Genomic DNA, 13,607 nt, shown 5'->3' on the forward strand with positions numbered 1-13,607 from the left:
TAGAACGGCTGACGAATCTTGAATGACGTAAACACGAACCCGATAGAATGTAGCGTATGTATAATAAGTAAGGTCAACATGTTATCCAAGCATTAAAAGTAAAGTTAGGGCGTTTGCAGGGAAATCGCGTAACAAGACTTTAGTAAGTGTCAGTGTGTAACTCAGTGTATGCCTTCGAACTTCGAAGCGATGGTCATTATTGATGCTGACGTCACGAGCAATCTGATTGGCTGAAAACTCCGTAATTGCAAACCTGTTTGGGAAAAAAATTCGCCCCCCCGGTTCCTACGCCCTTGGACAATTTAGAATAGCATAATATTTGTTTTCTGTAACTTTTTAGGCACATGGCGGTGGCGCAATGGAGGCAAGTGGTATACACGGTCGAACAAACTGCCCCTTCCCCTTCCCCGTGTCCCAGCCTGGCTACGAGCACGCAGATCGCAAGTTTGGCAAAGTTAAAGGATTTTCCATCTGCAAAGGAAGCAACCAATTCTAAAAATATGGCTCTGTGAGAGTTCCTTTATCTATTTAAAGGAACTGTAGACTCTCACTTTATACGGCTCTGGAGTCTGGGCTATGTCAGAACGGCTCTGGACTCTGTTAGAGTTCCTTTATTCTATAAAAAGGAACTATAGACTCTCACTTTATACGGCTCTGAAGTCTGGGCTCTGTCAGAACGGCTCTGGGCTCTGTTAGAGTTCCCTTTAGCGGAACTCTATGCTCTGTCGGAGCTGTATATGCGCTGTGCTCTGATGACATATGCTGCCCTCTACTTTGGCTGTATTGACTTTACCGGTGGTTTCCAGAGTAACAACAACACGGTGAAACCATCCGTGTCGCATGCAACCCGAACCAGTGGACCGGTTCATTACCCATGCAAAATCACTGTTGTAACTATCAAGCCACTCTCATAATGAACCGTGAAACTTGAAGATCTGAGAGGAAAAGATCACAAAAAGTCCGTGAAAGGTAAAGTAGTAATGGGATTCGGTCATGGGTGTGGTTCATGTAGTCCTCACTGATATTTTGAAGCAATCATGAACGAAAATGATCCGGACTTTTTTCTCCATTAGGCCCAACATGGCCTGTAATACCACAAACGTTGTGTATTACTATAGTACTCGTCCGTCCCCCTTGTCCGTAGGTTAAGCCGAACTTAGGCTAGCTTAGGTCAAGCTCAAACTTCCGACTTTTTCACTGCAGTTGCATTCCAAACGTTCAATGATGGACATAATGTATCAGGTTTTGTACTAAACATACGTAGACCTATCAGCCTAGGCTTTCTTTACTAAATTCTTGGCTAGCCTAAGGTAGTTAATGTAGAGTTAGCATGCCCAAGCATAGTGAAACAAAACTAAACATCCACAAAAATTGCAGATGCTTCAATGCCAATTTCAAATATTTCTGTGGTTTATAATTCCATCATGGTTTCTGATAGTTTTAATCTTGATGCTGTAAAATATTGAGTTAGAACACACTGTTGATGATACTGTAGGTTAGCATTAACAAAGTGGCTATTCTTACGACTAGTCGTAACAATAATTTTCGATTACGCATGCGCAGTTGTACAACCAAGAGTACTATTTTTACAACTAGGAGTTACCATTATTTTCCGGTTAGGGTTAGGATTAACCCTACTACATGCGAAATTGCTTATTTACTCTACTGAGCATGAATTTGCCGATGTCGTAAAGAATAGTTAATAAATAATTGTTACGACTAGTTGTAAGAATAGCCACGGCCTAGCATTAAAGGGTGTGAAGACTCGCGCACAAAGAAACGTCTCATGCTGGTAATCTGACCTAGTTTGGAACGAGGTGTAACAGAAGTATAAGACACCACCATCGATCCCAGAAAATACAAGACACATAAGTGCGGAGTTCCTGGCCAGGTGTGGGAATTGTGGGATGCTACAGTAGTTGTAGTAGCCTCGTACAGTAGATTCATTCCAAAGTATTTGATTTACTCTTAAGGATTTTATGGAACGTTGAAGAGTGAAAGATGTTCACAGTTTTTGTTTGGTAGAAGGTTAACATGATTTAAACACTACACGTTAAGGCATGAAAGAATATATGAATAAAGACATTGTACAATGGGGAAAGATTTGTTTTGACTGTATTTATGCAATGTAAAAATAACAGTGAAGACGTCATAACTGTAATCGCGAGAAGGGCTATGCGATTCATCAACTTCAAAAGAATGAGTCGACTATCAGCACTTATTTGGCATTATAATCTGTATTCTCTTACACCCTTTTTGCTAATGCATAACCCAAGGAAATAGAAAGGGAATCAATTAAAAAGTTTCACAAGACCTAGGTATATATATAACACATAAACAATTGCAAAATAAGACAACATACACAAACAGTACATAAAAGCCTAGCCTTAGGCTACATAAATTAATATCAGGCCAACAGTAAGGTAACAAAATACCATAAATACATATAACAAAACATATAACGATAAAGCACTCAGTGCTTATTTCATGGGATATTACATTGGTGTACCTTCAAATTAAAATAGCAAACTAAATTCTTTCTTGAAATTTACTATTAGACAAAAACAATGTGATCCTAACTCTAGGATTTATTCTTTTTCAGTTTGTATGGTTATACTTGCAATATATTCCATAGTCTTACTGTACCTAACAAAGGCAGTAGTTTCCTCTTTTATATATGGTTGATAATATGGGCTACTAGTAGTAGTAATTTTTTGTGTTCCCTGAAATTGGTGCACTGTGCTTTACATAATGAGCTACAGTGATAGACATGGTCTCTCTCTTCAAAATCAAATTGTAACAATTTTGGGAGTTTCACTTTGTACAGTCTCAATGATAACAGTCTAATTTAAAGTTGACAGCAAACATTAATGCAGGCACAGATTTTGGTAAATTGCCCTGCTTAGTAACGGTTCTAAACTTGGGACATTTGCAAGTGCATTCTGGAATAATCTGACCAAACTTGAATGGATCACCAAGTAGGAGGACTGAACTAAGCCACCCAAAAAAATCGGACAGATTGTCACAATCATTCATCTTTAAAGAACTTTTGTTCTCATAGCATCACAAAGTTATATTCCACAATATACCATCATAATATCATGCCTACAGACTTCATTTAATTTTGATGTGTGATAGAAAAAAATAATTATAAACCTACAGCTCATCTAAAGATAGAGTTTATATGTTAGAGTACGCTCATTAAAATCATTAAAACTGCTTACTAGTGGTTAAAAGCAACAATAATTCAAGATTTTTCAATAGAAAAGACAATAATCAGATCAAAAGCCCGAGATATTGCACACACCTTGGTGAGCACTTCGTTTCACTGTCAAAACTAAGAGTTAGACATTCTGTTCCAGTGAATTGTATACAGTTTTGGCAAAGAAGAAAACTAATTTAATATCTCTAGACAATGCCTCCCAAGGTGAACTAATTTATGCTAATTAATTACAGCAATCAGGGTTAAGTGTTGTCCTAGCTGCTTTCACTGCATTTGTTAGCAACCATTGGAAATCAGTCTAAAAAAGTTTTTTTTTCTAATGGCAAGATGAAAGTTATCGTGAGACAAAATACATTGAATTTCCTGCCAACCACAAAGAAATTCCAGTAGAAATTGAGTCCCAACACTGTTTTGGAGGACAATTTTTGTTTTGCTTTACTTACATTATCCCTAACCTAGTGACATCCTATTAAAAAAAAAGAACATTTTTACAAAGTTATTCATTTTTTCTGTAAACCAATTTGCAGTAACATTAAAAATAGAGAATTATCTGTGGTTTTTTTCTGAATCTGGCAGCAGTATGTACAGTTCATTGAAATGACCTCTAAATTTGCAACACCGCTTTGGCCAGTTTACAATTTGAATGCTGCATTAAGCCTCTTATCCCTAAAACTTCAACTACGGTATATGGTGTCTTGATCTTTTATTACGTCAGTATCTAATATTGTTGTCTCCAGAACTGCATGTGGGAAATGAATGCAAATTGCATGGTCAGTGTCCTTACATTGTATCCCTCTCCAGTCAATAGTAAAGTGACCTTTCTGCACTTTAACCTTGTGAAATACTATCACTGGGTGAAATACTAAATGTAAATTGCACATACTCTATGTTGGAAAATAATAGTGCCAGTTTGCTTAAATTAATTACCCAACACAAACAACTGTATATTTATCATATAGGATTGTTTCAATGGCATTGGATCACAGTGAATGAATGTTGTATATACCTGATGTGGGAGGTATTAATGATTGTTCTGTTGGAATGTGATCTTATTGCAATCGGCAGGCCATGCATGATGTTTCTGTTGCTTGAGTAGAATCTTTTGTAATTCAACTTCAGGGATTATTGACTGACCTTAACAAGGTCATCCTTTTTATTTTCTTTGAGTACAGTACAGATGAATGGCTTAAGTAATCTTGCATTTTCATCACCATGACATATGATCTGTAACATAATACACATTGATTGCTTTAACCCAAGTATTGCATTTTTACTTAAGCAAGGAAGCTGATCCCGTTTGAAGGTATAAAGCTATTGAAGCTACCAATGTAAAGTATGCCATTGTTGGTGAATTGTTGATGTATATATGTGTGGTGTATGTACAGGAAAAGTAGTAGGAAAAGTAGTAAAAAAAAGGCTTGTATAATATTGTGTACAAGCATTTAAATGTTGCTTTAAAACATTGCTGTTGAAAAAAAGGGTAGTATAATATTGTGTCCAAGCATTTAAATGTTGCTTTAAAACATTGCAGTGTTAATGCACGATTCAATCTTAAAGCCTAATCATAGAGCTTCATATATGGTACTGTAAACTGCTGAAGTCAGTTAGGTTGTTCTGGTTCCCAGCTGTAATGTTTAAAAAAGTAAGAACATCTTCAAATTGAGCAAATTGGAGTTTAATCATTCAAAATGTTATTACAGCTATGCCTTTTATGTAAGTGCACACTAAGTAGTTCTGTCATGGTTTGGTCCCTAGAAACTTAGAAAGTATCCCTTGAAAGTGCCTTGGTTACAGCTTGCTGTACACTGGAAATCAAGTGTGTGAGATTCAAAACAGTGCAATTCAAAACAGTCCTTAACATCCATGTACAAGGTCAAAGTTTTCACTTGTCTTTTGTTGGAGAGCCAGAGATCAAGAGGGATAGGGCAAATATATGTTGGTGATATGCAGGCTTCCATCCTCCAGCATTTTCACAATGCATATTGTTTGTATTCATTGTGCTAAACGTAACTATATACACTTATTAAACAAACTTGAACAAGAAAGAACTGTCCCTGGATACCATGTATTTTGACACTAAATTGATAGCATTTCGCACTGCATAATCCAAATACTGCACAAGAAGCAGTATGACAGTTTAGATAAAGGCATCAATCTGCAGTGTTCACCATTGTATCATTGTACAGTAAGTCAGACATATTTGTCTGAGAATTGTAATCCGTCAGCTTACTAGCACTCTCTGTTTAGTTGCAGCAAATAATACAAAACAAGAAACAGCAAATTCAATCAAATGTGCAGACTGATATATGACCTCATACCACCCCCCCTCCCTCCCCCTCCCCATGACACTTTACAGTAGCAGCTCTGAATAAGTGAACCATGAGCCACTTTCACTGGAAACATCCACTGATCCTGGAATTTTTATTCATGCCTGAACATGAATTATCATCAGTTAACTTTATATATATTTTTAATACTGATGATCTTTGATTTCATCTCTATAAAATACCACCGAATTATTTAGATTCAATTATATTTAGGAAGAATCCATCAAATTACATACAGTTGTATCCAACATGAACTTACTGTAAACATCTTTTAGCTTCTTTCTGGTTCCTTGCTTTGAAAGCAAAGGAACCTTTGTAGTCAGGTTGGCGTGTGGGTGTGTGTGTATGTGTGTGACACTTTATTTTGTATGCACGATAAATCAACAAGGAAATGATTGATCAATGATCAATGCCATACTTGGTGGGTGAGTGTTCCATTATGAGTTGATGAACCCTATTGAAGTTAGTGCTCATATGAACAGTAGGGTGCGTCAGTATACCGATATATATCAGGTATATACCTGGTATTCATTCATACCCATACCCATTGGTATTGAACTCCGTCGTAAAGTAATATACCAAAAATACCAGGTACAGTTTATGCGTAACAATGTGGAATACCCGGTAAATAATACACTATAAAATACTAACCTATGTAGTAAACAGGTACTCCAGGAAATTCCCGCTCCTACTGTACATAGTATAAGCATTCCCCTTAGTCCCTAATTGTAAACATTCTTGCTGCATATATATTGTACTAGACGAAAGGGCAAACTGATATGTTTCTTGGTTTTCACCTTCACCTGTCTAGCAAGGAATCTACAGTTTCCATTAGCGATGCAATGCGGTCTAAGAAAGCCTGCGCTGGTAAAACGTGCTTGAAGTAGGTCTAAGACACACAAGTAAAATACAGACATTTTGCATGCCCAGTTTTCTACACCTACTGTCAGAGAGCTTCAAAGTTTCTAAGTTTTAAAACAATCCAAACTAAAATAATTGGAAGGATAACCTGGTCTCAGATGCGGTACTAAGATGTCACTCTCTCTTTACATTGGAGTATACCATTTCAAAGAAAGGAATTCCCCTAAAGTTCTGGAGTTACTGGAATAATATATTAATTGGCTTTAATAATAGCGTGGATTGGGTTAAGGGAATTGATCATATTTTCCCAGGAGGGGGCATTACAATAACATCTTAGTTTCTACCTGGCGCAAAAAGTTTTTTGTGTTAACAAGTGAATGCTATGCTGGGGGTATGACCATGTATTACGTTGGGAAGTAATTATATATCTTAAAGTGAAGGGGAAATTACCGCATGATATGAATCTGTGAACCTTCTTTTGTGCATTTCTACTTCAATCAGGGTAAAATTGGATTGTTGACCCTATATTTCATGTAGCTTGATTTTTACAGAAGTCAAGGTCAAAAGGTGACGTTTAAACGTTTACGCGAACGGAAATCCGGACATGTAAACGTTAGATCGTTAACATAAATGCACAGCCCTAACACACATGTCATCCAATCCCTTTTTCCTTGTGTACCGAAGCACGTGTTTCGAAACCTCCAACACGCGCTGTGCTGTATTCTGTACCTCCACCACCCTCCCCCCTCCCCCATCCGTACGTAGACGTTCCAAATTATCGTTTGTAAATGTACTCCTTATTAGGCTTAAACCTACAGGATAAAACGCAAGAAACATACTGTGTCCCTTTCGTTGACATTTTGCTCGGTACAGTACATGCAACAGATGCAAGGGCTTAGATTGTGCAGCAAGAATGTTTAGTTAGGGACTAGGGCAGTGGTAAGGTATCCACGATAAACAGTAGCAGGGAGAATATCGGTATCCTCAAGTTTGCCTGTATTGTCTGGGTCGGTATTTTAATAAGGTTATATTTTACCGGGTAATCAAGGTTTGTTTCAGATATGTACTTTTGGTATATTTGTTGATGACAGATTTATGGTCGGTATGGGTATGAATGAGATTACCGGTATTACCGACGCACAGTATGAAGGGCCCTGACTATCATTATTTTGGTAACAACAGTTTGTTCTTGTACATAACTTAAGGGAATGCTTCATCATTACATACTTGGAGTGTTCCCTGTTAAATCAATGAGCAGCAGCAAGGAACCATGAAATGTTTACATTCTGGTTTATACTTTCAATGTGATGGTTGTACTAATCTGGTTGCTTGTGATTCACTCAAGATTCTTCAGAGATTTAATCTTAAAAGGTTAAGATTAGAATTAGTAGTGCTGAACTGAGTACTAGTCAATGAATCAATGAATGTCATTGTGAGTACTTGTACATACTGTATGATGGCACAGGATAGACTATAAGGTATCTTTTGTACTGTATGATGGCACAGGATAGCAGGCATGAGACTCTTCCGCGGAAACGCGGATTTCAGATTTTTTTTTTTTTCATTTTCGCGTTTTTTCTCCTAATTCGCGTTTTTTATTATTTTTTATTATTTTTTTTATTTTATTTTTTTATTTAATTTTTTTTTTTTTTTTTTTGCCGAACATGCTGGACTGCGAAGGGAAGGAACACCGAATTTGACCAGTGGTGGAATCAAGTAGCACAAAGCAAGCAAAAAAGCCTTTTTTTGGTTCAAAAAAGCTAATGGATAAATTATACAAGCAGAAATTCCACAATTTTTTGGCGAGTTACGTGATGTGATAGATTCCATCTAGAGTCCACCATTTTGCATTTAAGCCCTCCTTACCTGACAAAAGAATTCTAAAGGGGAGGGGACACCCCCTCCCCTTAAACCCCTCCCCCAGGACGGCAATCAATAAATTTCAGATTTTTTTTCCCCGGCTCAGTCTCATCCCTGGGATAGACTATAAGGTATCTTTTGTACTGTATGATGGCACAGGATAGACTGTATAAGGTATCTTTTGTACTGTATGATGGCACAGGATAGACTGTATAAGGTATCTTTTGTACTGTATGATTTACATGTATGTCAAGACTGTAAACAGCAGCCAACAATAGTCAAACTTATAATAACTCTGGAAGAGAAGGCTCCTACTGAATTCAGTGCAGTTAGTACATAATACATACATAAATATATTGACAGCAGTGGCGTAGGAAGGTACTTTTGAGTGGGGGCTGAAGACGAATGGCTGGCCTGGGGGAGGGGTCTAAGGGGAGGAGGTACCCCCTTCCCTTTGGAATTTTTTTTTCATTTCCAGGTGGCCTCAGATTCAATTTGGTGCAATATAGCACACTTCAACACCCACTCCATTTTGTAAATAATTTTGCATTTTCACCTGGCCTTAGATGGTCTATGTTACAGGAAATAATTTAATGTTAACATTTTGTGTAGAAGGCTCCCAATTTGTCCTTTTGAAAATACAATGGTTCCTGTGTAAAATATTCTAATCATTCTATACATCTTTGGACTTGCATAGCAATTTGATCATTTTGTACAGCATGCTGCCATGCAATACTGGATCAAATATTCCGTGTATTACACATTTAATTGCTCAGGCGGATTATTAATTTGTGGGCCCTCAGAGGTGATGTGACATATTTAATAAGTACAAGAAACTTATCAAAAACAACAAAATTCAGGTTCATAGGAATATAGGAACTTGTGGATCACTGTAAGTAAGCAATGGCCAAGACTTGTCTGCAGTGTTAAACTTATATGTGCATATGAAACATGGCAAGGAATCATGAAAGCCAACTGGTTTCTGGTTCTTTCATTTATACATTTTTGTTAATTTCTTCCTTTTATGTAGAAAGATGAATTTCAAGTGAAGCAGGAAAATCTCTCGCACTAAGCAAAGCTCGATCACCATGGAATCCAAGAAGAACAGAAATAGCTCTGCAACTCAAAAACCTCCTCCTCAATTGGTGTTTCGCATGAATGAAAATGGGACAGGTTCCGACACAGTACGAGAAGTGTTACTGGATCGTGGATGGGAAGAATTTGTTGAAGGACAGCAAAATGAATTTGACTGGAATTTATGGTGGCGCTATGCTAGATACCGACAGTGTGATTATGATGATCTCATGCCGTGGCAGAGGTTAAACCATTTCCCAAAGACAACAGCTATTACTAAGAAAGATATGTTGGCTCGAAACATGAAGAGAATGAAAGGTGTCTATGGAGCTTCTGTATTTAATTTTACTCCTCTTGCATTCAACTTGCCCAATGACTACACCAAATTTGTCGCTGAATATACTAAACTTAGAGAACAGAACCAAAAAGATGAAACTAACAAGAGAGAATTCTGGATATGCAAGCCAGCTGATTCTTCTAGAGGTAGAGGAATATTTCTGTTTGAAGATCTCAGTGAATTAACTTATGATTGCTCTGCTGTTGCACAAAAGTATATTACAAATCCATGTCTTATAGCTGGTTACAAGTTTGATTTGAGGCTTTATGTTCTGGTGACATCTTTCCACCCTTTGACAGTGTACATGTATCAAGAGGGAATTGTCCGTTTTAGTACCGAAAAATTTGATTTGAATTCCATCGGAAATTTGTTTTCACATCTTACAAACACAAGCATAAACAAATTCAGCCCAAGCTACACAACAGATAAGGAAAGAGTTGGCCAAGGATGTAAGTGGACTTTGACAATGTTACGTAATTACTTCCATCAACAAGATGTCGATGATGAAGTCTTATGGCAAAAGATCAGCAATGTTGTTACATTAACACTCCTGGCACAAGTTACCAGTGTTCCTAAAGTTACTGGTGCCTTTGAACTGTTTGGGTTTGATATCATTATTGATGCCAACTTGAAGCCATGGTTGTTAGAGGTCAACTTCAACCCTGCTTTAAATGAAGACTGTCCCGTTGATGCTGTTGTGAAAAGGTCATTGATTAATAATGTGATTGATATTCTTGGATTTGAGGATGTAGATGGTTTCAGAGGCGGAGAGCAGTATGCTAAACTGAAATCAAAGCAGTACAATACCAGACAACGCCAGTCCAGGTTTGTCCCAAGGGCTGCTCCAAAGCCAAACCTTAGGAAAGCTATTAAAATCAGGGCAAGACCTGGAAAACAGGCAAAGAAAATGGAAGGAAATGGTGAGTTATCTAATAAGTCAAATAATTCATCAGATTCAGAGAGTAAAACGCTGGCTTTGGTTAAGTCAAGTAGTAAGACAACCATGGATTCTGAAGATGATTACGATGAGGAGATTGCTCTTGCATGTGGTGTCCCCGATGATGCAAAGTCATCAACTCCTGCCAGATCAACAACTAATTCTAAACTCCAGTTCAAAAGTCCATCTCTATCCAAGCTGTCTGCCAGAGATTCAAGCCTTGAAACACAGGGGAAAAGTAGCAGCATTGATAATATCTGGATACCAAGCATAGAGGAGTCCAGAAAGGCCTTGGCGAGTAGGAGAGAACTGATTCGTAAGAGAGAAGAACATATGAATGTAATATCTAGTTTGAGTAATCAAGTAAGTCCTCTGGCAAGAATTTCCTCTGACTTAAATAAATCTAAGAGCAGTTTAGCAGGTTCAAATAGTGATGTTTCCAATCTAGATGGCATGAAAAGTAATAGGGATTCATCCGAAATTCCAACTCCTGTAAGGAATGGCACTTTGCCCATTAAAGCCACTGGTCAGCAGTCAGGTACTGGATCCAGAAGTACTAAGAACAGGTCACTTCCCAGTTCTCCAAGTCAGGTACGTAAAGCACGTGGTGATCAACAGAAGGCAGATGTCAGAAATGGGGTTGCTGCTGGCACCAAGTCGAGGACAAAATATATTCGGTCATCCCTGTACTCAAAGCCTGCTGTTGGTCAATCAAGGCTGGACCCAAGAGGTGCTTCACAGAGTAGGAGCAGGGCTTATGTATGGCCACCTGCAAGATCTGGAGATTTTGTATTGGTGTTTCCATTCAATGAAGTCACTAAAAGAGCTAGTTATCCTAACATGGAAATGAGAACTGTCATCAAAGAAACACAAAAGCAGTTGAAGAGAATGATTTGTAAGTCTAAGACTGCCAAGAAGTTATCAGCTAATTCACCAAGCACACTCAGGAAGGTGAGCCCTCAGAGGACATTGAACCAAGATGTGGCAAATTGTGATGGAGTCAATGTTATGTGGGCTCCACTTAGATCTGCAACTGTGACTGCTGTTGAAGCTTAACTAAAATGTTGGTGCTTATAACTACATATACCTACTACTACTTTTATGCACAATTGTTTATTTAAAACAAAGAGTTTACAGGTGTGTTATTCTATTCCATTAAAAAGCAGTAAAACAGCCGATTATTGCACAGATGGTGATTCTTTGTTTCATTTTTGGTTTCATTTTGTGGTCTGTGGTATAGAAAATTGCAAAACCAGTTTATATATGTCTTCCAACTTTCAGTACCTCTATGTTTAAACAGAATATTCCCTTTTTATAGATCTTTTTATTGATTATTTGATTGTGTGCAGGCTAATACAGTTATTCTATATTTTATATAATTTTTTACTTTTAAAGCAAATAGTTTGAAGGTCAAGTTGGATGCTGTGAACCCTGAGTAGTCAGTAATATCACCATAGATTTTCTTGAACAAAACAATAGTAATAGAATAAGGTCTTCATTTTTTGTATTTAACTTTTGCTTATCAGAAGCACTGCTGAGGAATACCATTTTAAACTATGCAGTATTTCAATGAGAAGGTGGTGTATGTTAGGCATTTTTTCTTCCATTGGTAATTAGTACAGTAGTGAGTACTGAGTAGTGTGTTGGTGGTTGTGTTTTGAAGTTGGTTGCTTTAGTGTATTCAGGTAGCTGCCATATCATCCTACGAATAACCTTGTATTTGTAGATGAGTTAGCAGTAATACCTACATTACTCCTACAGGAAGTAATGTTAGAGTACTAATAAGTGAGATTTATCAGGGTGTTATTCATTGCCTTCTTGTTCTGCCTTCTTTAAGATTACCTACAGTACCTGTGGAATTGTTCTGTAAACTAGTGCCTGTGTTCATATAATCATATTTCAATATTGCATATCGTACAGTATTAACTGATCAGTAGACAACAGGTCAGCCTTGATCAACTCCTATTTACAGTAGAGATAAGCTTCTATCCTGTGATGGACAAGGTACATACTCTACAAATTATGTTACGTTTGCATAGACCGCACAGTTTGCAAATACTGTAAACCATGGCTGCTGTTGTTGAGCCCCCCTTTTCTATCAGTTGTCTATCAGAACTCAAAGATATAATAGAGATGTGTGAAACATTAACAGGGTTGTACTAGTTTATCCTGTCCTAGGTAGCTTCTATAATTGACACAGCCAACTTCCTTTATGTAGGTGACCACAGAATATAAATAATTGTACATTGAGATACTGGTGCATTAGGTTTTCATTGTGTGATACATTTATAGATACATAGCTTTGGTGCATTGTTACTATCTGTGCTGCTTCATCGCATTTATCAGGTTTCATAATAAGATGTTGTTAGTACAGCTATAGCATCCAGTAACTTTGATGTTTTTATAGTTTCTAATAACTTACATTTCAGACCACTTATTAATAAGTGCTATGTAACTAGCCTAAATATGTCTTAGAAGTGAGATATACAAGTAGCAACAACATGTACATGTAGTCATTGAATCAACTGGTCATCATATTATCAAATATTCTTATCATATTAGTGAGCTACTTTTTACCATGATAATGAATGGAATCCAGTCAGTTATATTTGTATGCTGTAGTTTGAAGTGAAATAATATAAAAAATCTTGCCATAAATGTTAGAAATTAAAAGATGCTAATTATCAGCAAAGAAACTACATCTATGATTTTTTATCCCTTGGGTTTTGAAGAACGACTGGTTTTTGGAAGGTGTAGAGAAAGAGTTTAGTCCATTGTAATATATTAATTTCATATTGTTTTCTAGAAAATTTTCATTAATTCCTAAACAAGGATGTTGATGAGAGAGGTTTTGTGTGAGAACATGGCCCTGTCAAATGTTTGAGTGAAGGATGCAACATCTTTGTCCCTGATTAAACACCATTTGAGACCCTAGTTTAGGCCCCCGGCATTCAAATGTTTGCTTGGCAAACTATGTTTTTACCTTCA

At 37.2% G+C, this 13,607-nt stretch overlaps 2 protein-coding genes across 2 annotated transcripts in view; one reads left to right on the forward strand and one right to left on the reverse strand.

Moving 5' to 3' along the window:
- The window catches only part of LOC139962864 (uncharacterized), a 62,571-nt gene that overhangs the window by 5,811 nt on the left and 43,153 nt on the right, over positions 1–13,607 (reverse strand). The window lies entirely within an intron of this gene.
- LOC139962866 (uncharacterized) lies at positions 815–11,805 on the forward strand. Its single transcript, XM_071963254.1, has 2 exons — positions 815–969; positions 9,302–11,805. The coding sequence occupies exon 2, from the start codon at positions 9,360–9,362 to the stop codon at positions 11,673–11,675; it is 2,316 nt and encodes a 771-aa protein (XP_071819355.1). The 5' UTR covers positions 815–969; positions 9,302–9,359; the 3' UTR covers positions 11,676–11,805.

The sequence above is a fragment of the Apostichopus japonicus genome, chromosome 21, assembly GCF_037975245.1.
Source record: "Apostichopus japonicus isolate 1M-3 chromosome 21, ASM3797524v1, whole genome shotgun sequence".
In the NCBI taxonomy this organism is placed as follows: Eukaryota; Metazoa; Echinodermata; class Holothuroidea; order Aspidochirotida; family Stichopodidae; genus Apostichopus; species Apostichopus japonicus.